The sequence below is a fragment of the Rhinopithecus bieti genome, unplaced genomic scaffold (assembly GCF_001698545.2).
Source record: "Rhinopithecus bieti isolate Rb0 unplaced genomic scaffold, ASM169854v2 scaffold_3878, whole genome shotgun sequence".
Taxonomy (NCBI): Eukaryota; Metazoa; Chordata; class Mammalia; order Primates; family Cercopithecidae; genus Rhinopithecus; species Rhinopithecus bieti.
This window is the reverse complement of record NW_016805059.1, coordinates 5476560-5502448: the sequence shown is the minus strand read 5'-3', so window position 1 is coordinate 5502448 and position 25889 is coordinate 5476560. Positions and strand designations below refer to the sequence as shown.

At 37.7% G+C, this 25889-nt stretch overlaps 1 protein-coding gene across 5 annotated transcripts in view; it reads left to right on the top strand.

Annotated features, from left to right (window-relative positions):
• Window positions 1–25889, top strand: part of ARFIP1 (ARF interacting protein 1) — a 124959-nt gene that overhangs the window by 56858 nt on the left and 42212 nt on the right. For all 5 annotated transcript variants that reach the window (XM_017871116.1, XM_017871114.1, XM_017871112.1 and 2 more), the window contains one exon: window positions 21623–21731. In XM_017871116.1, the coding sequence (XP_017726605.1) occupies window positions 21623–21731 (109 nt within the window). The remainder of the gene's footprint in view (window positions 1–21622; window positions 21732–25889) is intronic.

The window sequence follows — 25889 nt, the reverse complement described above, 5'->3', positions numbered from 1 at the left end:
TGGGCTTGTCAACTTGACCCAGGCTACCTGGCTTCCAGCTGCGAAAGAGGGCTTGGTTCTTCCATGGCCTGTGGAGTCTGCACATTGGATTTGTGCCCTCCCCCAGCTTCTGGCCAGAAGGCTTCTAGCGCTGTTCAAATTGTTACAAAGTTGAGCTGGAGATTTCCCTCTCACTGTGGAGTTTTACCCCCTGCTCCTCTGGTCACCCTCCTGATGGATCCCTGTGGTGCCAGGCAGGAATGGCCTTTCTGCTGCTTCTTTTACCCCTGTATTTCTCTTGGCTCTCTAAACTGACTCAGCTTTAGGTAAAGTCAGAAACTTCTCCCACAAACAGACCTTCAGCCTCTCCAGTGGGAGTATGTGTTTGGGAGAGGAGGCTGTCCCTTTCCCACTTCCATAGTTGGGGCAATCACAGTATTTGGGGTGTCTTCCGGGTCCTCTGGGAGCAGTCCATTTCCTTCAGAGGGTCTGTGGGTCCTCTCAGGATTGCTGGTTTGTTCTTGCAGTCGATCTGGAGCTAAATTTTCAATAAAAAGTTTTATTAGAATAAAGTGAATTAAACTGCAACATACCAGTATGAATTCAAGCCAATAACTTCCTCCTTTGTGAATTTACTGATTGACTTATATTAAATTCTCTTTTTAAAGATTCCCTTGCAATTATTCTACTTCCTATTGGAAGGCAGAAAAGGAAAACATAGGTTGTGTTGGAGGTCTCTCCTTATTGAATATGAACCTTATCAATGGGCAAGCCTCCATAAAAGCAATAACCTATTTCACCTCCTTAAAGAAATTCAACATAATACAAGTTAATTATTTCTGTTTGTATCTGGTCTTGTTAAAAATACACACATCAGATGACACAAACTAATGGAAAAACCTTCCATGTTCTGGTTTGGAAGAATCAATATCATTAAAATAGCCATATTGCCTAAAGCAATCTACAGATTCAGTGCTTTTCTATCAAACTGCCAGTATCATTTTTTTTTTTACAGAACTAGAAAAAACTATCCTAAAATTCATGTAGAACCAAAAAAAGAGTCCAAATAGCCAAAGGGATCCTAAGCAAAAAGAACAAATCTGGAGGCATTACATTTTGCAACTTCAAACTATACTCTAAGGCTATAGTAACCAAAACAGCATGGTACTGGTACAAAAACAGACACATTGACCAATGAAACAGAAAAGAGAACCCAGAAATAAAGCATCATACCCGCAGCTATCTGATTATTGACAAAGTCAACAAAAATAAGCAATGAGGAAAGGACTTTCTATTCAATAAATGGTGATGGAATAAATGGGTAATCATATGCAGAAGAATAACACTGGACCCCTACTTTTCACCATATATAAAAAGTAACTTCAGATGAATTAAAGATTTAAAGATAAGACCTCAAACTAGAAAAATCCTAGAAGAAAACCTAGGAAACACCATTTGGACATTGACCTTGGGAAATAATTTATGAATAAATCCTCAAAAGAAATGGCAACAAAAACAAAAATTGACAAGTAGGACCTAATTAAAGAGTTTCTGCACAGCAAAAGAAACTACCAACAGAGTAAACAGCCTACAGAATGGGAGAAAATATTTGCAAACTCTGCATCTGATAAAGGTATAATATCCAGAACTTATGAGGAACTTAAACAATTGAACAAGCAAAAAACGCCATTAAACAAATGGGCAAAAGACATGAATAGACACTTTTCAAAAGAAGACATACAAGCAGCCAACAAACATGAAAAAATGCTCATCACTAATCATCAGAGAAATGAATATCAAAACCACAATGAGACGCCATCTCACACCAGTCAGAATGGCTCTTATTAAAAAGACAAAAAATAACACATACTGGCAAGGCTGCAGAGGAAAAGGGAACACTTATACACTGTTGATGGGAATGTAAATTAGTTCAACTACTGTGGAAAGCAGTTTGGAGATTTCCTAAGGAACTTAAAACTACCATCAGACCCAGCAATCTCATGACTTGAGTATATATCCAAGAGAAAATAAGTCATTCTACCAAAAAGACACATGCACTCGTATGTTCATCGGAGTGCTATTGACAATCACAAAGACATAGAATCAATCTAGGTACCCATCAGTGGTGGATTGGGTAAAGAAAATGTGGTAGCTATACATCATTAAATACTATGCAGCCATAAAAAAGAACAAAATTACGTCTTTTGCAGCAACATGGATGCAGCTGGAGGCCATCCACCTGTTTTTGTTCCTGCTGAATTAACACAGGAACAGAAAACCAAATACCTTATATTCTCACTCATAAGTGCTAGCTAAACATTGGATACTCATGGACATAAAGATGGCAAGAATAGAAACTGGGGACAACTAGGGTAGGGAGGGAGAGAATGGGACAAAGGGTGAAAAACTATTGAATACTATGCACAGTACCTGGGTTACATTATCAGTGGTACCCCAAACCTCAGCATCATGCAATATATCCGAGTAACAAACCTGCACATGTAACCCCTGAATCTAAAATAAAAGTTGAAATTACACACACACACACACACACACACACACAAAGAGCATATGAGTCCTTTACATATTTAATAGTTTTGAATTAAAATAAAACTCAGCCATGTGCTTTCTTAACCCATGAGTGAAAACAGTATTTCAGAAGCATCATTTGACTATTTTGAATAAATTACCCTCAAGATCTTTTAAGCATCTGTTTACCTGAATTTTGGCTTTTCCCCATTTATTTTTCTGAGGAATAAATAGGAAAATTGCATTTAACTCCAAATTCATTTTTCTATTTTAATAGAGATAAAATTTATAAAGAAGATAAGTATATTAATATATTTTATAGACCAGTGAAGAGAGTCTCATATGTAAAACTGGATCATAACCAAAGTTTTCTGAGGTACTTTACTTATATACATCTTTCTTTTATACTTGTTTAAAATCTTATAATGTCTTTTGTTTAATGCATAATACACTTTTAAAAGTTTAGTCTTGCATAAAATCAAGGTGGTAGGTTGTCATGTTACGTTGTCATATTACATTGTCATAACCTGGCTGACCAGCTGGTGTCACTGTGGCACAGGCAATGAAATTACAATTTTTATTTTTTGTTCTTGTTTGTGTTTCTCATTGCAGATGTTTGATTTTCCATTTTACTTCCTTTCTTAGTCTGTCCTAAGTGAGGTGCTGGTTAGCTTCACTCTCAGCATTCACATTTATGTAGAGATAATTTCGTCCTAGAAATCCCTTTGCTAGCAGTTTAGTCATTGCCTCGTATGTTAATGTTTTTAGGTTTGTTCCTTTTTTTTTTTTTTGAGACAGAGTCTCACTGTGTCACCCCCAGGACAGACTGCAATGGTGCGATCTCGGCTCACTGCAACCTCTGCCTCCTGGGTGCAAGTGATTCTCGTGCCTCAGCCTCCCAAGTAGCTGGGACCACAGGCCACCAGGCTAATTTTTGTATTTTTAGTGGAGACGGGGTTTCGCCATGTTGGCCAGGCTGGTCTCGAACTCTTGACCTCAGGTGATCCTCCCGCCTTGGCCCCTCAAGGTGCTAGGATTACAGGCATGAGCCACTGTGCCCAGTGTCCTCTTTTTATTAAGATGGGGCAGCAACAGCTAGACGTGGAGAGGATACTCATCCTAGTATTATCTCAGTTTTTTACAGCAAAAGTATTTCTGCTTCTAAATAAATGCATTTTATATAGAAAATAAAATTTAAATTATTCTTAAAAGAATAATTTTATTCTTTTAAAATTAGTCTTTTCAAAAGATTAGTAAAATTTAATCTAAATAATTCAAATTACTCTGATTTGTAAACTGTGTGTAGTATTTGTAATGGATGCTGTTATAGTGCTGGTCAAAATTAATTAGAAATTCGCAACTCATACCATGAGTTTAAGAGCGGAAACAAATCATATTAACTCCACATGGTTGAAACTTCTTGTGAATTAATTTATAGTTGGTAGATTTAAAGACGTTGCCTCATTAGACCTAGTTCAAATGGAATTTTTCCTGTGGAAGGCCCAAAACAAAAATCCACAAATTTAGGATGTTTTTACCTATGAACGGTTTCTCTAGGAAAATGTACATACACAAACCTACCAAATTTTGCATTCAGATTTAGTGAGCTTAGGACCCCCTGAACCCTGCATAAGGGTTCTCAGGTTCCCTGAGTCTTGAGAACCTCCCACCTCTAAGTTTTAAGTTAAATCACAGAGTATTCGTTCAGTAGAAGTATCTTAGAGATCTCTGAGTCTCACTATGTTATTTTACAGTGGAGGAAAAAGGCCCTTGAAGTTGTTATGGAATTACCCAGTATTAATTAAATAGGTGTACCAAAAGCTTATGTGATTTGACTATAAGTGCAGTGAGTGTAAGAGCACTCTCTTTCATTACCTTACTTCCAGGGTTTGGTAACAGTTTTTGGCACGTACTACCAAAGATGGCCTTTTAATAAATGTTTGGTGAATAAATGAATGTTTATTCATGTAAGAACGAGTACGAGGACTAGAAACCAGATTTTTAGACTTCTCTGAAAAACCAGGGAAGAGATATTGTAATCTTACAGTTGATACATCTTGTGTCCTTAATTTCCCTGCATGTGGTATTTGTGTTTGTGAGTGTGGAGTCTTTGTTGTTATTGTTTTAATTTTTAATGATTTTGTTGAACAAAGTCATTTCTTCATTCCCTTGTACTTAGCAGTCTGCAATATCATACACTACAATCTGGAGAAGATTTGGGAAAGAAATACAAGAAATTGTTGGAACACCGTTCCTCCAACTCCTACCCTTACCAGTCACATGTTGTAACTTATTTATCTGCTTTTCCCAAGAGATTGGAATTACTGTTAGGTCAGAGATAGTGTGTATACACAGCACAATTTATGGTTCATAATAGTTGCTCAATAAAAGAATGAATTCTAGTTAATAGACTTAAAAGTTAACATCATTTCTACTTCAGCCATCCTACCCTAGAGTTCTCATGGCATGTGACGACAGTTTGTCTCCATTCTATATAGGAATGCAATATAATGTTTCCACGTTACTCACACCTAAAAAATGTGGTAGCTCAGTCAATGGCAATAATGATTTGATGGGGACTTTTTCAGAGAGCCAGTTTTGACCTAATATGTATGTTGGTCCCTTTTAGAGGTAATGGCAAATGATTTTCAAGGATTGTTTAACCCATGCAAATCTAGATTCATTTTAATACTGTTTGCTTTTCAGCTATAGGCTATACTCTTAATACTATTACTACAAATTAAAATTTTAAGTATATATTTTTTTAATATACATATACATTAAATTAATTCTGGATTGAGAGTCCTGTTGAAAATACAGTTCATAATGAAAGGTTGAAGGCTTATCTGTCTTAAATTATAATCTGAGAGTGTGTCCTTATTTATAAACAAAAGCTATTAGGAATATGTTCTTAAATTTCTTGGAGGAATTATTTTGAATGTAGATACATATAAATATTTTCACAGTGATAGTATATGAATGAATTCAGTATTTCTTTGATGCAAGTTGGTACATGATTCAGGCTTCTGAACTACTTAGAATCTAGACTAAGCAGGTGAGGCCAAGAGGGTGGGCAGTGAACCACCAAAAGGTACTGTAAGTTCTTGTTAAATATTGTTGAATGATTGAATGAGACAGAGGGAGAAAGGAAGATTGAAATTGTGTGTCTGTGGTGGGTGTGTGTGTGCCTGGTGGTAAAATGGAAAAAATATTAATAAAAATGTTAGGAGATTTACTGTCTTGATTAGATGTAATAAGATATAGGAGGATATTGTGATCATAAAGTGACTTATTAAACTTATTAAAATGAGAGTCTAGAAGTGTTGCTTCCCAAATGAGGACAAGGTCTAAGAATGGCAATCTGAGTTTAGGTTGCCTGAGTGGAATATGCGGTATGAAAGATGAAAGGCATTAGAGATGAAGATGTTAATGAAATCTGAGACTAAGGTATAGATTGGGTTATACTAAGTCTAAAATGTCTTATCTGCCCTGACACTTTTTTGGCATGTTGTCCAACGACAGATTCCCAAACCTGATCCAGATTACCAATTTTAGGCATTTCTGCAAGTGTACTGAGGGAAAATAAAATCACATACCTTTACATATCATTATTACTATCACCTGTCATTCTGCATCAATATAGGTAGGCAGGCTCATGGAACAGATTTTAAGTGTTTTACAATTTATATTTTAAAATATAGCAACATACTACATACCGTGACGTTAGTGAACTGTATTTTTAATGATCTGGGAAAACTTTTAGCCTAGACAGCTAATATATCAGCTTGGAAGGAATTGCTAACTGAACATCTATAATCATTTCCTGAAAATGTGCCCAACAACACGCAAGAGGTTAAAAACACCCAGTTTAATGGTGAGAGTTAGGGATAAAGCAGAAGCCCTAGATGTGCCAAAGCCCTCAATAAATATTTGAAATTGATTGGAAAGAAGGTAGATGACAGTGTTGAGGTGAGGACGAGGGCAGTGAGGAAGGTGACACACAGGAAACGGGGGTAGGATAGGGGCAGAGTTGCACAAGAATGGAAAGCAGTTCTCTACAACAGTTCCTCAAAATAGACTAAGGATCGCCTGCATCAGAATCACCTGATATCCTTGTTGTGAAATTCGGATTTCTGGGCTTCACATTCCAACTCAGTGAGAATCACAACAGGCAACTAAGAGCAATCTGCATTTTTAACAGGATCCTCAAGTGATTCCTACTGAAATTAAAGTTTAAGAACTGGTTGTTTAGAAGTACCAATAGAGAGCTTAGAAAATGCTGACCCTGCCTTCTAACAATACAATGTTGATAAGTAGAATGTTGGAAGATAATCAGTTTTATAAAACTCAAGATAATTGTGGAGAAGCAGAGAGGCCACTATAAGGAGGGTTAATAATGTTACAGAACTGGGGATGTGCAGGCTGTTCTAATAGTAGCTTTGCTTCTGGCAAATATTTTTTATAGACAGCTAACTGTTAAACTAACAAAGGAGATTTTAAATTAACAGAATTCATCAAACATTTAACATAAGTTTTTCAGTTTGTTTCTTTAAAAAATGTATTATGTAGATGCTTTGGAAGGTTTTGCCCATTTTGAAGGATGAGATGCTATTGAGAAAATTTCTTGCTGAATAAAGTAATAGACACTGTGCTAGATGTCAAGCATACAAGTGGTGAACAAGATAGATAAGCTCCCTGATCTTAGCATATGGTCTTCAGAGTGGGGAGAGAGAATATAGACGAGTTAATTTTAATACCATGTGAAAAATGTTATGCTAGGCCAAGTATAGCATGGTCTGAGTACTGGTAGGAGCATGGAAAGATTACCTGAGTGATTACTATATAAACCGAGGTCTGAAGGATGACCTAGCCAGATAAGGGGTGAAAAATATTCTCATCAGAAGCAACTGTAACAACCCGAAGGAAGTGTGAGACCATAGAACTGGAAATTCATGTTGTTGGAATGGAGAATGTGAGGGCAGGTGTGTGAGAAATGAGGCTAGAGAGATAAGTAGATAGTAGATCCTGCAAAACCTTAAAACTATATCGAAGAGTTTAGTGTTTACCTAAAAGGCAATGGAGAGCCACTAAATGCTATAAAAATGGGTGTGTCTCAGTTGGGTTCGCATTTTAGGAAACTGTCTCTGGCTACAGTTTAAAGAATTAATTGCGGGGCTGACAGTAATAGAGGCATGGGAAACAAGTTCAGTCATCAAGGGCAGAAGAGGAGTGAGACTTAGGACATTCTCAAGGATACTTTTTGTTTTCTTTTTGAGACAGAGTCTTGCTCTGACACCCAGGCTGGAGTGCAGTGGCCTGATCTCAGCTCACTGCAAGCTCCGCCTCCCGGGTTTACGCCATTCTCCTGCCTCAGCCTCCCGAGTAGCTGGGACTACAGGCGCCCGCCTCCTCGCCTGGCTAGTTTTTTGTATTTTTTTTTTTTTTTTTTTTTTTTAGTAGAGCCGGGTTTAGTAGCCAGGATGGTCTCGATCTCCTGACCTCCCGAAGTGCTGGGATTACAGGCTTGAGCTACCGCACCCGGCCAAGGATACATATTTTAAAACAAATTTGCTGAACATTTTATGTTCTTCACGTGTTAGTTTTACACTAACTTCAGTTCAAAAGTATTATCATGCTAAATTTTAAGTTCTAAACTTATGTTTTTAATGTCATAATTATAATAACCTCTATTAAAATATGCAAAATGGAGACATTATTTTTCACAGCTTTATGAAAGCTATTACTACAGATGTTACTTTGTATTCTTTTAAAAGTACTTAAAATGTACAAAACGTGTTTGGAGCTTTTGCCAAAAGCATATTTTGTTTTAGCTTAATTGTTTGAAGAATATTTTTAAAAACTGTTAAATAATCCAGCATTATCCTAAAAGCTTGAATAAAAGGTTAACTCAGGTTTATGCCATTTTATTGTACACTTGTTAAGCTTGGCCTTGCGAAGTGTTAAACTTTGAATTGAATGTCAGCAACATAAAAATGCAAATTAGGAATTTTATGTTGTTAATTATAAATGCGTTCATTGTCTCTGAAATATATTCTGGAAAATATAGGAGTAAACTCAGTAGCAGATACTTTAAAAGTTGCCGAGCTAGGCACAGACTTATACAACTATACACTTAAAAAATTTAAGGGTTGGCCAGGTGCAGTGGCTCATGCCCGTAATCCCAGCATTTTGGGAGGCTGAGGCGGGCAGATTGAGTTCAGGAGTTTGAGAGCAGCCTGAGCAACACGGTGAAACCCCATCTCGGAAGAGATGGCCTGCCCCTCCACACCTGTGGGTGTTTCTCGTTAGGTGGAACGAGAGACTTGAGAAAAGAAATAAGACACAGAGACAAAGTGTAGAGAAAGAAAAGCTGGGCCGAGGGGACCGGCACTCAGCTTACAGAGGACCCACAGTGGCACCGTCTCTGAGTTCCCTTAGTATTTATTGATAATTATCTTTACCATCTTAAAGATAAGAGAGTGGCTGGACAATAGGATCACTGTAGGGAGGAAATCAGCAGTAAGACATATGAACAAAAATCCCTGTGACATGAATAAGTTTAAAGGAAAATGCTGTGCCTTGAGATGCATATGCAAACTCTCCATAAACCTTTTAGCAGCATTGCTCCAGCAAGTCCCACCTTATTCCTAAAGGCGGTTTTCTCCTTGCTCAGTAAACAAAGTAGGCNGGCACCCGTCTCTGAGTTCCCTTAGTATTTATTGATAATTATCTTTACCATCTTAAAGATAAGAGAGTGGCTGGACAATAGGATCACTGTAGGGAGGAAATCAGCAGTAAGACATATGAACAAAAATCCCTGTGACATGAATAAGTTTAAAGGAAAATGCTGTGCCTTGAGATGCATATGCAAACTCTCCATAAACCTTTTAGCAGCATTGCTCCAGCAAGTCCCACCTTATTCCTAAAGGCGGTTTTCTCCTTGCTCAGTAAACAAAGTATGCAATCGGGTTTTACACGGAGATGTTCCATTGCCCAGGGACGGGCAGGAGACAAATGCTTTTCTCTTACTTGAGATTAAGAGAATGGTGATGACCTTTAACCAGCAAGCAGCCTTTAGGCACTTGTTTAACAAAGCACATCCTGCACAACCCAATCTCCATTAAACCTTGAGTCACCACAGCACATGTCTCTTGCAAGGACAAGGTTGGGGGTAGGGTCACAGATTAACAGCATCTCAAATACAGAACAAAATGGAGTCTCTTATGTCTGCTTCCTTCTATATAGACACAGTAACAGGCTGATCTCTCTTTCTTTTCCCCACACATCTCTACTAAAATACAAAAGAAATTAGACAGGTATGGCAGTGTGTGCCTGTAGTCCCAGCTTCTCAGGAGGCTGAGGAAGGAGAATTGCTTGAACCCGGGAGGTGGAGGTTGTAGTGAACCGAGATCGTACCATTGCACTTCAGCCTGGGTAACAGAACGAGACTCTATCTCAAAAAAAAAAGGAAAAGAAATTTAAAGGTTATGTAAAGGAAGCACATTTAAAATTTTGGTGAACTATGTTACTTAGAGAATGAGTATTTTATTGAAAACAGTCAACAAGCTCATAAAATCCCGAGTATTATCTCACAAGTCATAAATTCCTCTCACATAGCCCATATCGTTTTGTGTTGCATTTAGCTGTGAAACCATGTGGGAATGATAGTTCTCTTCAGAATTGTAATTGAACCTATTTGTATCGTTTTTAGTTAGGCTCCTTCTGTTAGTAGCAGCTTAGGCATAGGAAGGCCTTAGTGCTTTTCAGATTTTACACCTGTTTTACCTATAGGACAGTAGGGTTGTCTTCTGGAAGAACTTTTGTTTGTTTAATAAAGAACCCCAGCAGACAATAGGGAGTGATTTGAGTGACTGTAATGTCCTCAGCTACAGTTGTCTCCATTTGCATTTAAGATTATTGCATTAAGATTATTGATTTTTTTTCTCATATTGTTAATTGGTTTTTGGTTATTTTGTATAATCTTTGCTCCTTTCTTTTTGCCTGATTGTTTCTCATTATGGTTTGGTGGTTTTCTGTAGTGGTGCCATTTGAGTCTTTTCTGTTTGTCATTTATGTGTTTGCTTTACCTATGAGTTTTATATGTTCATGTGTTTTGATGATGGTAAAATGTCCTTTTGCTTCCAGGTTTAGCATTCCGTTGACCATTTATTGTAGTGCCTGTCTGTGGTGAGGAATTACCTCAGCTTTTGCTTGTCTAGGAAAGACTTTATTTCTTCTCCTGGTAATTTCGTTGGATATATATCCTTGGCTGGCAGTTTTTTTTCTTTCTGCACTTCAAATATATCATCCCATTCTCTCCTGCCTGTATCTCCTGAGAAATCCACTGGTAGTCTTATGGGGGTTCCTTTGTAGGTGATTAGACACTTTCTTGCTGTTTTTAGAATTCTCTATTGTTGACTTTGGACATTTTGACTATAATGTGCCATCGAGAAGATCTTTTTGTATTGTATCAGTTTGGTGATCTGAGAACCTCCTGTATCTGGACGCCTAAATCTCTTGCTAGACTTGGACAGTTTACATTTATTGTTTTATTAAATAGGTTTTCTAACACTTTTGTTCTCTCTTCACCCTCTGAGACCCCAATAATATGAATATTTGGTCACTTTATGTTGTCTCATGTCATGAATACTTTCCTCATTCTTTTTTATTCTTTATTTTTTTCTGATTGGGTTCTTTCAAAAGACCTGTCTTCAAGTTCTGAGATTCTTTTTCTTTTTTTTCCTTTTTTTTCTTTTTGAGACTGAGTCTCACTCTGTCACCCAGGCTGAAGTGCAGTGGGGCACAATCTTGGCTCACTGAAACCTCTGGCTCCTGAGTTCAAGCGATTCTCCTGCCTCAACCGCCTGTGCATCTGGGATTACAGGCACATGCCACCACACTCAGCTAATTTTTGTATTTTTAGTAGAGATGGGGTTTCCCCATGTTGGCCAGGTTGGTCTCAAACTCCTGACCTCTGGTGATCCACCTGCCTTAGCCTCTCAAGGTGCTGGCATTACAGGCATGAGCCACCACACCCAGCCAAGTTCTGAGATTCTTTCTTCTGCATGAGCTAGTCTATTATTGAAGTTTTTGAATGTATTTTGTATTTCAAGCAATGAATTCTTCAATTCCAGAATTTGTTTCCTTTTTTATGATCTTTATCTCTTTGGCCAATTTCTCATTCATATCCTGAATTGTTTTTCTGATTTCCCTCTGTTGTTTTTCAGAATTCTCTTGTATCTTCATCTTGGGAATCAGTAGTTTGAATTCTTTTTCCAAGATTTCCTGAATTTCTTTTTGGTTGGGATCTGTTGCTGGAGAATCATTGTGATCCTTTGGAGGTATTATATTTCCTTGCTTGTTCATGTTTTTTGTGTCTTTACGTTGATACCTGGTTTAACCGTTTCTCCATTAGTTTGAATTTGCTGTTGTAGGGGAGGACTTTTTCCTGAAGTTGTATCTATGGTGTTGGGTGAGTAGGCTACTTTGACTTTGATTCTTGTGCATGCAGTAGTGTACTCTGTGTAATTTCTTTGGCTATATACCGCATCAGTGGTATCTGTGATTTTCCTCAGTGGATTAAGTGTACAGTTATTAGTGGAAGCTGTGGTGAAGTTTTACTTTAGATGTCAAGCCCCAGATAGTCTTCGGGCCCCAGTTGTAGCAGTGGTGGGCTGGGCATGCCTGTCCTTTGGCCCCAGCGTGGTATATGCTGGCACCAATGCTAATGGGTCCAGGCGAGTGGATTTTTGGGCCTCCAGATGGCTTACTTGGATGCCAGTAGTGGCAGCAGTGGGCCAGGCGGGTGGGCAGGTTCTTGGACCTCTAGACAGCCAGCATAGCACGGGCAATGGCAGTGGCAGTAGCAGACGACCGTTTGGGTCCTGAGTAGTGTGCACAGGTGTTGGCAGTGGCTATGATGGGCTGGGCGGACCACTCTCCAGGCCCTCAGGGAGTGCATGCAAGTACATGCCAACTGAGGTGGTAGCAGCTCGGCAGGTAGGTCCAACCTCAGGCCCTCTGGAGGAGTGTTCAGGTGCCCATGGTAGTGAACTGGGCTGGGCAGTGCTGTGGTCCCCAGACTATGTGTTCTGGCACAGCTGTAGGGGGTGGGGAAGCCAGGTTGGGTAGGCTTGTCCTCAGGCCCCCCATGGTGTGTACAGGTGTGCTAGCTGTGGTGAGAAGGGGTGGAGTGCAGAATGCATGGCTGGGAGGTGGCAACAGCTCTGATTCTGCACTTCCACTGGAGAGGGTGGTGCTGCCTTTAGTGACTGGCGGTAGCCTAGGCTGGTGGATAGGGAACATCTATGCCCCTCAGATCTCGGCCCCTGCAGTGCTTGTGTCTCAGCCCTGGATGTAGTAGTCTGCTGTCACTTGCACCTAAGTCCTAGGGCCAGCAGTCCGTGCTTCTCTTGTTTTTCAGGACAGTGTGAGGTCTGTTGGGAGCAGAGTTCTGAAATGGTACCTTGCTGTATCTGCTTAGATCTCAGAGAGTATGTGGGACCCAGAGTGATGACACTGCTCCTTTCTAGGGCAGTGTCATCACACAGTCTCCTGGCAGCTGCCTATGTTTGTTTCAGGGCCCATGAGGGTCCAGGGGCTCTCCTGTAGCTAGGATTGCAAGAGTTCACAGTGGGAAGGTAGACTTCTGAGGGTCTGTCATTTACCTCTTTCCCATATAGGGAAGTCTCCCTTTGCCTCCCAGCTGATCCTGCCAGAGCAGGTTGCCTTGCTTCCTTCTCCTTCCTTGCTTTAGATATTTCCTGTCACTTTTCTGTGAATTCCAGTGGTCCGTCTTGGATAATGTATTCGAAGTGTGATTATCTACTCTTTTGGTTCTTTTTAATGGAAGAGGGGAGTGCGAAATGCCTCTAATCAGCCATCTTGAAGCCTCTCTCTTACGTTGTCTCTTCTAAGAGGCCATAGGTGACAAGATGAAAGGTGTCTCTATAACTGCTTGAAAAGTTAGGTAATCAGAATTATCTATCATGTGTACTATTTAATAACACATTACTTAGCTCCCATCCTCCCAGACAGTACTACTATTATATCTCTTTTCCAGAAATTTATAATATTCTATGACAGGAGAATGATTCAGATGAGTATTGTTCTTTCTGATAAAGTTCCAAGGATACATCTAACATAACCATTCTGGACCTATACAGTCAGCTGTCTTTATCCCAGGTTCTGTATCCCAGGGTCCACATCCACAGATTCAACCAACTGCATTGAAAATATTTGGGGAAAATGAAATAAAATAAAAAATAACAATATAATTAAAAATAATACAGATTTAAAAACAGTACAGTATAACAGCTATTTACATGACATTTACATTGTATTTGGTATTGTAAGTAATCTAGAGATTATTTAAAGTATTCAGGAAGGATGTGTATACGGTATAGGCAAATATTATGCTTTTTTTTTTTTTTTTTTTTTTTTGAGACAGAGTCTCGCTCTGTCGCCCGGGGCTGGAGTGCAGTGGCCGGATCTCAGCTCACTGCAAGCTCCGCCTCCCGAGTTCACGCCATTCTCCTGCCTCAGCCTCCCAAGTAGCTGGGACTACAGGCACCCGCCACCTCGCCCAGCTAGTTTTTTGTATTTTTTAGTAGAGACGGGGTTTCACCGGGTTAGCCAAGGATGGTCTGGATCTCCTGACCTCGTGATCCGCCCGTCTCGGCCTCCCAAAGTGCTGGGATTACAGGCTTGAGCCACCGCGCCCGGCCTTATTATGCATTTTATGTGAGGGACTTGAGCATCCATGTATTTTGGTATCCAAGGGGTCCTGGAACCAATCTTCCAAAGGACAACTCTGCCATTTGTATGTTGTTTGTGTTCAGATGTTAGGGTTTTTTTGTTTGTTTGTTTGTTTGTTTTACATTTTTTGTATTTTGAGGGGTGTTTTGGTACTTTTTTCCTTAAGGAAAGCTGTTATCTTCACTAAAACATAAGCTACTGAAAAGCTGTCAAGACTTAAGCAAGGCAACATTCAAGGAAGCCATTCCAAAAATAGTTGACCTAATGACCAAAGTTTACAAATTATTTCAGTGATTTGACAGCATTTTATTTTGTAAGTGATATATTTGTCTTTCAGAAAGGGAAGATTCTAGTAATATAAATATGAATAAAAGGAATACTAATATTTAAAACTAGAAACCATTGATTTTAGATATTAAAAACTAACTAGGAAAGTTAAAGGTCACTTATTCAGTGAAATGAACAGACTTGGAGACTTGGTTTAAAATAGGAAGTAAATAAAAATTGAGTGTAAGGAATGTTTTCTTTTTGACTCTAAGTGTTCTTCAAAACAGTGTTTAGTTGAAAAGGGCGTTGTCCTGTGACAAGAGGTTTTAAGTGATATTAGGAAATGAGTGAATGGGATAAAGGCAGTTCATTTGTTTTGTACCAATAGGAAATTACAGCTTTAGAACATATTTCTATTAGTGTGCTTAAACCTAAGCAAGTTCTGAAATAGTGTTTTTTTAAAGCTATTTCTTTAAGTAAATCTTTTAGAAAACATACTAGCTAAAATAAATTCTAAGTATCCAATAAATTGCCTATGGCATTTACATTTATAATACATTACAGTTAATACTGTTTCTGGAAGCTTAGTCCTAACCATATTGCTAGTTACTATCAAAATGACATACTTCTGTGTCCCAGTTTTCTCATCTGTAAGTACTTCAAGTGTTTGTCAAGATTAAATGAGATAATATATAGACAGTTCTTGCTTTGTATATTTCCAATATACATTAATTTCAGTTAGGACAGCTTAGTTTAATAACACCAGTCCCTTAACAACCCAGCTTATTACTCCCTCACTTTGTTCAGGACTCTGTTCACAATTTATCTCCTCAGAGAGACCTTCCCAGAATCCTGCATCTGAAGTGGCAACCTTTGTCTGTCACTCTCTATCCCTCTTATCCTGCCTTTAAAACAAAACAAAACAAAACTTATTTACTTCTTTATTACTTAATTACAGGACTTATTACCACCTATGTTTGTCTACTATCAATCTCCTCCCTCCCTATGTCCCCACCCCCCAGAACATGAGTCTATGTGGGCAGGGACTTTATCTGTTTTTCCTTCACTGCCATGTCTGTAGTGGCTGTCATGAAGTTGATGGTCATTAGATGTTGATTCAATACATAAGTAAATAAATAAGCCGTGCCTGTTGGGTCACACCTGTAATTCCAGCACTTTGGGAGGCTGAGATGGGTGGATCACTTGAGTTCATGAGTTTGAGACCAGCTGGGGCAACATGGTGAAACTCTTTGTATTTTTAGTCTCTACTAAAAATACAAAAATTAGCCGGGTGTGATGGTGCATGTCTGTAATCCCCAGCTACTCGGGAGGCTGAGGTGGGAGGATGGCTTGAGCCCAGAGGGCAGAGATTACAGTGGGCCCAGATCGCACCACTGTACTCCAGCCTGGGCGATAGAGCCAGACCTTATCTCAAAAAAGTAAAATAAAATAAGTAAATAAATAATTTATGTTCCATAGCTCAGGCAGTGCTTTCTTCTTTCCTATTTGTTTTTTATGTACTTAGTCTATTCTGAATTCCTCTGATACTTAGTGTCTTTACTTTGGCACCATGTTCAACTTTTATGTTAATGTGTATCTTGTCTCCAATGAGATGGCAAGGAGTGTATCTTACCTCTTTCTCTGCCCAAAAAGTCTAATGTAAGAATAAGCAAATATGCATTAAATTATATTTCATAATAAACCTGTTATTATTGTAGCTTCTTAATCTACATGGCATTGAATCATAAATCCTTTAGTTCATTCAACAAATTCATTATTTATCTATTCAAATATTTATTTGATCCTCTTGTATCAGGTACTATTTCAGGTGCTGGGTATATAGCAGTAAACAAAATAGACAACAACCCTGCTGTCATGACGGCTATACTATAGTGAGGGGACACAAAAATAAACAGATATACACATAATATATCACTTAGTGGTCACTGCTATGAGAAAAATAGAACAAGGTAAGGGGAATAGGGAGTTCTTTTGTGGGGGTTATAGGTGACTGCTATGTTGTAGGATATCTTCAAAGGAGCAAGCCCTGTAAATCTCTGATCCAAACCTCATATCCAAACCATATGGTAAAAAGACTTTTAGTTGGAAATCTAATGTTTTGAGAGACCCATTTGAGACCCAAGATGAATATTTTTTATTTTCCTATATAAGAGACTTACTAGTTTATCTCTCTTTTTTGTTTTTTGTTTTTGTTTTTTTGAGGCAGAGTCTGGCTCTGCTGTCCAGTCTATAGGACAGTCACACGAACTGGCTCACTGCAACCTCCGTCGCCTGGGCTTAAGCCATCCTTCCACCTCAGCCTCCCCAGTAGCTGGGACAGCAGGCATATGCCACCATGCCCAGCTGAATTTTTGTATTTTTTTAGAGTTGGGGTTTTGCCATGTTGCCTAGGCTAGTCTCAAATTCCTGAGCTCAAGCAATCTTCTTGTCTCGACCTCCCAAAGTGCTAGGATTACAGATGTGAACCACCATGCCTTACCAGTTTATCTCTTTGAAAGAAAGAGTTTGATTTGGATTTTATGTACAGTAGGTAACCAATCATGTGTCTTGGGGTCTAGAATTCCTCAGATGCCTCACTTATTGAATATCGAGTGATGTTCTTCAGAATTCCCAAGCTTGTAGTCTTGAGGATTTTCACAAGTGTTCCAATGACTGTTTCAAAGACCAGTTTTATCTTTCAAATTCTCTTTAGAGAAATCTTTCAATTTCTCTTTCAAAATATCTTTCAAATTCTCTTAGTATGAAAACATTCCTGTCGCTACTGAAGGTACTTATTTTTAATGATCTTCCAGCTAGGCTTTTCTTGCGTTTTTTGGTTTGTATTCTGTATATTCCTTACTTTTTGTATCAAACTCATCACCTTCCGTTTAAAGCGTATCTTTTTTCCCACATTTTTTGGTCTCTCACTCAGAAACTCTTATTTCTACTAAAGATATTGTTTTATACATTTTAAAACAGATCTCTCAAACTTGTAACTTCTATCTAGTTGCTCTGTTTAAAGTCACTGGATATCAGAAGTTAATTATATGGTTAGTTTCACATCTAGGCATGCTCTAATATAATTAAGATGGGGTTGTAAGCATAATACTAAGGGTGGAAATACTTATAATTTCATGACTTTGTCACTCAGGAAATAAAAATCACTAATCCTAAGTGATATGAAAATACATTCTTAGATATAATGGTCAGTTTTAAATATAAGAAAATAATCTTTCATCATTCCAACTTCTAGTCTCCAGAAGAGTTCTATTTAAAAATTGGGATGAAGGAGAAAGACATTAATACTTGAAGTACCAGATGTTGTAGTGTACTTTTTGTATGTTGTCTATGAGGTAAGAATAATTATCCCTTAACATTATCATTTTACAGTCAAGAAACTCAGCAATTCAGACTACTTGTCTGGGGTTATGCAGCCATTAAGTGACTGGAGCCAGGATTCAAACTCAGGTATATCTGAGCTGACTTCAGAGCCCACATTGCATCCATTATATCAAACTGCCTCATCAAATGAGGGCTAGTTATTATTTTTTGAAATAATGGATGCATTTGAAATCAGAGCTAGTTCTCAGACATTTTCACTGATGTCCAAAGTGCTAAACAATTTTGTTTGCTGTCTGAAATTCCACCCTGCATCTCTGAGTCCAAAAATCATACTAAAATGCAACGAAAGAGTCACAGAGATTACCTTGAACCTACGGTAATATGAATACTTTACACACTGAAGTTGATAAATGTTTTGCTTTCAACTACTATTAGTGACAAATCACTTGACACACATCTCACTGCCAGTGTGATGAAATCCCAGTGTTGAGAACTACAGGATAAAGGAGCCATTCCCAGACACAATCCCCTCCATTTAATTTATTTCCAATAATAAATTAGTAACTGGACAGGTATTTGCTTAGCTAGAAAAAAGAAACCAAGCTGCAAAATTGGAGATTTAAGATTGAGTGGATGAAACTAAAATGGCTAAAATTAAACAAAGATACTTACGACAAGGTAGATTTTTAGATTTCATAGACAGCCTACAAATGTTATTAACAGACAGTAGGAGGTCAGTATATGGGTGTTTGTTTTTGCGTTCTTAGGTGTTAGAATCTGGAGGGAATTTTAAGAACTATTTTTAATTTAATTGAACCAAATGGCTTTTTTATACTTCAGTTTTAAAATGTTTTAGTAAAATATGTAAGAATAGTTTTAAGCAATGTAAAACTCGACCTTTCAGAATGGAAATTATATTCGATGTATTTAATTTGAAATCATGTATTCTAATAAATGTTCATGGTTAACTAAAGAAGTTTAGTGATAGAGATTTAGCATACTCTGGACCTGGGTACCTGGTCGTAATATAGTCCCAGAGAGTCCTCCAAAGATGATGCAAAGTAGAGAAAAGCATGACTCTTTGGCCCAGCACCTGGAAGATTCTATTCATCTTTAGGAACTGTTTTGTTTCTATTCTTTATAGCTATCTATTTTCATTTACAGCATATACCTTTTTTCAGAAGTACAGGGATGATGAACCAAGTCATTCTTACTGTATTTCTACGACATGTAAGTTAGTAAGTTCTACATTGAAAATAGTGAAAAACTTCAGGAAGAAAGGGTAATTGAGGATGGCTTATACATTGGTCAAGAAAAACATCAAGTACATTTAAGGAGTACATTTAGGAGAACATTAGAATCCAGATGGAAACTTCTTCAGCAAACATTCCAAAATAGGGTGTTTTAAAGTTATATTATACAACCATATCACTTAACTTGTCCTATACTATTTTTACTTCAGTAGCAGAGCAGATACAATTGTTTAAGATCAAATCTTCTTGGCTAGTGATTTAATCCCTTTGCATTTCGCTTCATGATTATGGGAATTAACTTCTGAAAGGCCTTCTTATTTCAGTAGTATATATTATCTTAGCTATACCACTTTATTATTATATTTGACATATCGCTATACCCTGAATTTTCATTAAAAGTTTGTATTTTAATTACTCTTAATTATTCCTAAATTTCATCCCTTCTGTCCATTCTTTTGGTCACCTGTCTATCCTAAACTTCAGCTATTTGAATACCTGAGATACAGTGGTATCTTATGATTGATCTTGCCTCAGTTTCTAGCTCTTCCAAGCTGTTCTTACATGTCCACCAAATTAATATTCTTTAAGCAATCCTTTAACCAAATCAAGTAAACCCGTTACTCAAAATTTTCTGATTCATTTACCCCTATCTCGCAACATAGACCTTTAGCGACGTTGGCCATGGGAGCCTAGTTGCTGGCCTCCATGCTATCCCAATAATATGATAATGACTGCCCAGTGCTACCCACCCTGTCCTCCAAAAGTTTTTCTACTAGGTTGAATATGAACCCTTCCTGGCCGGGCGCGGTGGCTCAAGCCTGTAATCCCAGCACTTTGGGAGGCCGAGACGGGCGGATCATGAGGTCAGGAGATCGAGACCATCCTGGCTAACACGGTGAAACCCCGTCTCTACTAAAAAATACAAAAGCTAGCCGGGCGAGGTGGCGGGCGTCTGTAGTCCCAGCTACTCGGGAGGCTGAGGCAGGAGAATGGCGTAAACCCAGGAGGCGGAGCTTGCAGTGAGCTGAGATCCGGCCACTGCACTCCAGCCCCGGGCGACAGAGCGAGACTCCGTCTCAAAAAAAAAAAAAAAAAAAAAAAAATGAACCCTTCCTAACCCTATTCCATCCCTCCAACATTCCATATCATCCATGTTGGTCATTGATGCAGCTTAGAATCCATCTCTTCCATTAAGACTTTTCTTCTGTTCAATGCACACTGATCATTCCCTCTTCTGAATTCTTAACTACATTATAAATTATTATATACTTTCCTTTTTGATTGCATATTGCCTTCACCTACTGATTAAGATGTGTATGTTTTGTCCTAGGTTTTAAAAAATAAAAAGTGTAACTCTGTTTTTGGAGAAATATCCTGGACCCCTGCTATAGGCTCTATTCTTTACCACTACATCAAGAAAAGGTGTAATGGATTAGAAAAAATATATAACACTAGTTATATATATTTAGGATCTAAAATCTGCTATCTCAAACTGTGATCAGTCTAAAAATTTAGCTTACTAGCTGTGTTTAGTTTTAACTTGTCATAGCCCTGAAATTCCCATGAAAATTTAATAAAGGTGAATAGAAAAGTGGTTTTATTTTAGATTGAATGCCTTCATTTCAGTTTGATTTCTCTGAAGTTCTAGTCATGTGGATAGGCCAGATTTAAGTCTACATTATTAATAATTGTTGCATCACTTGAAGCCAGCGGACCGTAGCCTCAGCTTTACTTCCTGGTGATTTTACAGTTTTACTTGGCCTTTTTGCCTAATTATTACTTAAGCCCTGTGATTTAATTTACAAGGTTCTGGAAAAAAAAAAAAAAACTTAGAATATTCTTAACTAGGATTGTGCTTTTAGAGAACGTTTTGCTTCTTGACTTTTATACTTTTAAGCTCTTAAGACTCAGTGTTGAATATTATCTTTATTATAATAAGGTTCTGTTACAGGCTAATTTGCAGTTAGGTTAACTATTTTCATTGTGCAATGTAAATCTAAATACAGTTTTGTTTACTTCACCCTGATTGAAGTCAGAGAAGCCCTCTTGAAATGGAAGAGAAATTAACATGGCAAGTGAGTGATTTGTTTATACTATGCATTAGACAGGCTCATTGTGATTATATTAGACATCAGTCAGCTTTTACATATTAGACATGGCAATTGAATGATCTTAATTTTGCTCATTAAAATAATTTTTCTGATGTATCAGTAAGATTAAAATTTTTACATTGAATTTTAATATCTGCCTGCTGCTTAATTCCAGAATGATGAAAGTGTATTGTATGTGATGTACACAATACCACTTAATACAAATCTTGCTGTATTTGCTGCTGATTATACGTCATTATAGAATGCCATGACAGCATAAGGGAATACTGCATAGCAGAGAGAAAAATAATCTATGATTTGATTAAAAGGATACAATTATTCTGAACTGTTACATCATGTGGGATTTTTTACAAAGTTTTTTTATTTTATTTAACTCTTGCTAAGGATTTGAAGCATTCATTACCATCTGGACTTGGTCTCTCAGAAACTCAAATTACATCTCATGGCTTTGACAATACCAAAGAGGGGGTTATTGAAGCAGGAGCATTTCAAGGTAAGAGCCCATATATTTGTAAAGATGGCTGGGGTGGAGGATGGGAGAAGTTCACTAAATGCTACCTTTATTAAGAAAGCACAAGAATGAAGGCCTTTCATTCTGTGATAAAACACTGATTATAAATGTCATCCTTTTTCTCTTCAATTTAAGTATTATAGGAATTATTTCAGTAGTCTTTATATAAACAGCTCAATGTGCATGGTATCACTGGTTATTATTTAAGAATTGGTTGTGGCCGGGCGCGGTGGCTCAAGCCTGTAATCCCAGCACTTTGGGAGGCCGAGACGGGCGGATCACGAGGTCAGGAGATCGAGACCATCCTGGCTAATACGGTGAAACCCCGTCTCTACTAAAAAATACAAAAAACTAGCCGGGCGACGAGGCGGGCGCCTGTAGTCCCAGCTACTCGGGAGGCTGAGACAGGAGAATGGCGTGAATCCGGGAGGCGGAGCTTGCAGTGAGCTGAGAGCCGGCCACTGCACTCCAGCCTGGGCGGCAGAGCAAGACTCCGTCTCAAAGAATTGGTTGTAAAATACTGAAATAAAAACAAAAATTATATCAGAAATGTAGGTGTAGATTATTTTAACTTGTAACTATGAAATTTATAAATCAGTGTTGATTTTCATAAATACAGATTTCTTATTTCAAAGCAATAGAAAAATGAACTTTTTACGTTATATAGAAGGTCTCCAAGACCACACTCATTAAAAGTTTGTATTTTAATTACTCTTAATTATTCCCAAATTTCACCCCTTCTCTCCATTCTTTTGACCATCTCTCTATCCTAAAGTGTAGCTATTGAATACCTGAGATACAGTGGTATCTTATGATTGATCTTGCCTCAGTTTCTGACTCTTCCAAGCTGTTCTTACATGTCTGCCAAATTATTATTCTTTAAGCATTCCTTTAACCAAATCAGTAATTTGCTAGGAGAACTCGCAGGACTTACATAGTGACATTCATGGCTATGATTTATTATAATGAGAGTAGCAAGCACAATCAGTAAAGGCAAAAAGTACATAAGCTAAGTCTGAGGAAAATTAGGCATAAGATTCCAAGAATCTTCTCCCAGCTTAATTGCACAGGACTTGCTTAATTCCTCCAGCAGTGAGACTGACAACATATGTGAAATTTTGCTAACTAGGAGAGCTCATTTAGAAACTCCATGCTTGGGATTTTTACGGGGAGCTGATCACATAGGTTTCTCTGTCTGTTACATAACAAGATTCTAGACTTCCAGAAGGAAAGCAGGTAAGCAGCATAGGCCACATTGCAGGTAAACAGCTTAAGCACAGTGAGGCACTCAGAATCATTCTGGCAATGGAGGGAATCCTCCCAAAATTCAAGTTCCCGCATGCCAGCCTTTTTAAGGATAGGCAGTTGGACCTGCTATGTTAACTCTTTTCTGCATACATCTCATATCTATGTCTGTTTTTAATAGGAGAATATTGCCTCCTTTCTTAATGCTTTTACTTGTGATAACTTTTTTAAACTTTTTTTTTTTAACTCAAGCGAAAGTAAAGCCATGTAAACATTTAGATGTGGGAAATAGATTTTTCTGGACAGTACTGTAAAGTGTAGCTATAGTTTATGTTCAGTTCAATTAAGCACATATTAATTTTAATGCTGCATTAAATTTTACAAAATAAAGAAACAGTTGTGTCCATGCCTTTGTAAACCATAGCCCTCTTGCAGATTAGTATTCTGTATTTTTTTTTTAAAAGACAGAGTCTCACTCTGTTGCCCAGGCTGGAGTGCAGTGGCATGATCTCGGCTCACTGCAACCCCCACCCCCCGAGTTCAAGCGATCCTCCTGCCTCAGCCTCCCAAGTAGTTGGGATTATAGGTGCCTGCCACCGCACCAGGCTAATTTTTGTATTTTTAATAGAGACAAGGTTTCACCATGTTAGCCAGGCTGGTCTTGAACTTCTGAACTCAAGATCTACCCGCCTCAGCCTCCCAAAGTGAGCCACCGCACCCGGCCGTATTCTGTATTTTTTTATTGTACGGTTGGCCAATACTTTATTTAAATAACAATTTAGATTTTGAAGTATATTCTCTGCTATATGGGTCCTGGAAATAGACATTTAGGATAAATCCAGTATAATATCCTCTACTTTAGGCTATGAAATGAATGGACTGTCTACTGACATTTTTTTCTCTTTTCATTCTTATATTTAGAAAAATAAAGGGAGCAATCATGTCAATGTCTGAGTAGTCATTCTGAAGCATCCGGGCATTCTTATATCAGGGATAACTTTGAATTTGGAAGAACTGACTGAGTACCTAAAACTATGAGTGCTGAAAAATATAAAGCTTACTTTGCATAATTTGGTACCATTTTTTGACTAATCACCAATTCTAAAATTTAAATGTCGACATAGAATAAAAAACTAATTTCACTATTAACATGGCAAGTGAATGATTTGTTTATACTACTCAATAGCCAGGCTCATTGTGATTATATTAGACGTCAGTCAGCTTTTACATATTAGACATGGCAATTGAATGATCTTAATTTTGCTCATTAAAATAATTTTTCTGATGTATCAGTCAGATTAAAAAAATTTTTTTTTTTTTTGAGACGGTGTCTTACTCTGTTGCCCAGGCTTGAGTGCAGTGGCGCGATCTCGGCTCACTGCAAGCTCCGCCTCCTGGGTTGACATCATTGTCCTGCCTCAGCCTCCCGAGTAGCTGGGACTACAGGAACCTGCCACTACGCCCGGCTAATTTTTTGTATTTTTTAATAGAAACGGAGTTTCACTGTGTTAGCCAGGATGGTCTCGATTTCCTGACCTCGTGATCCGCCCGCCTCAGCCTCCCAGAGTGCTGGGATTACAGGCGTGAGCCACCATGCCTGGCCTAAATATTTTTAATGAAATTATTTAGCTGCCATTTTTATCCCTTAAGGTTACTGTATAATGGTATTATACAATAATTGAAATCAGTTGGCCATTATGAACTGGTGTACATGAGCATTAAAATGCCCATCAGTTTCACTTGCTTATAGAATGTCCTAATTCTTCTAATTGGAATAAGAAAATATATTTCATGATAGTGGCGGTAATATATGTCTCTCTGAACTGAGTGTATAAAACATTTAAAAATCCAAACTGTATTGTTGATCAGTGTATTAGGAAAATAATCGTTCTGCTGCTATACTTAGTTAAGCATTTGTTGGAAAGTTGTGATTGTTTTAAGATATATGTAGATAAATTGGAATGAACATGAGAAAGAATAACATATAATGATTACAATTTGGAAAACAGGTCTTACAAAAAAATGTTAAAGGAATTAGGACTGTGTTAGCTCTCTGGAAAGATGACTAAATGATAAATTATGACTATCTGCTTAAACAGTTAACAAGGAGAGTATTAGCCATCTACTTTTTCATCTATCTAGTGCAGATTTAAAAGTTATACTTCAACTTAAAAACAACAAATATTGAAATCTGCCTAGCACCCAAGATGTTACAGAATCAGTAATAGTGGAAATCATGAATCAATCAAAGCTCATAGGAGTTAAGTGTACTTGGTACCAGGGTTTTGTTTTAATGGGGGTATAAATCTTTGCACATATGTATTCATCTTCTAGGTTTTTGTTGTTGAGATGAAATAGATTTAATTCCCCAAATTTAGCCAGTTAGTAAGATCCTGTATTATTGAGAGATCCTATATTATTATTTATTTTTTAGTTGGTATTGGTGAATGATTTTGGTAACAGTTGTTTAAAAGGTTAAAGTATTAAAGATACAGAGAAGCGATAATTACCTTTGAAGGTAAATCAAAAAAGCTGAAGTCCCAGTTACAGCCACACTACATTATTTGCTATTTTACTTTGGAGAGTGACATTTCATTTGTTACATATGTTATACACATCTCATGTAGTGCCATGGTTTATTTCTTATGCAAGATTAATAAACTGTAATAACTAGAACAATGGAGCTCCTATTCCTGGGGTCAAGACATGGAAGTACGGTAGTCTTCTTTTATTTTACACTTTCTTATTTAGAATCCCTTATGCTTTTGACAGTAGAGATACAGTCTTTGTTTAAAATGGTGATCGGACTGGATAACCTATTAAAATGCCTTCCAACTCAGCAAGTAACTTGTAGATTAGTGATTTTTTTTTTTTTTTTTTTTTTTTTTTTTTTTT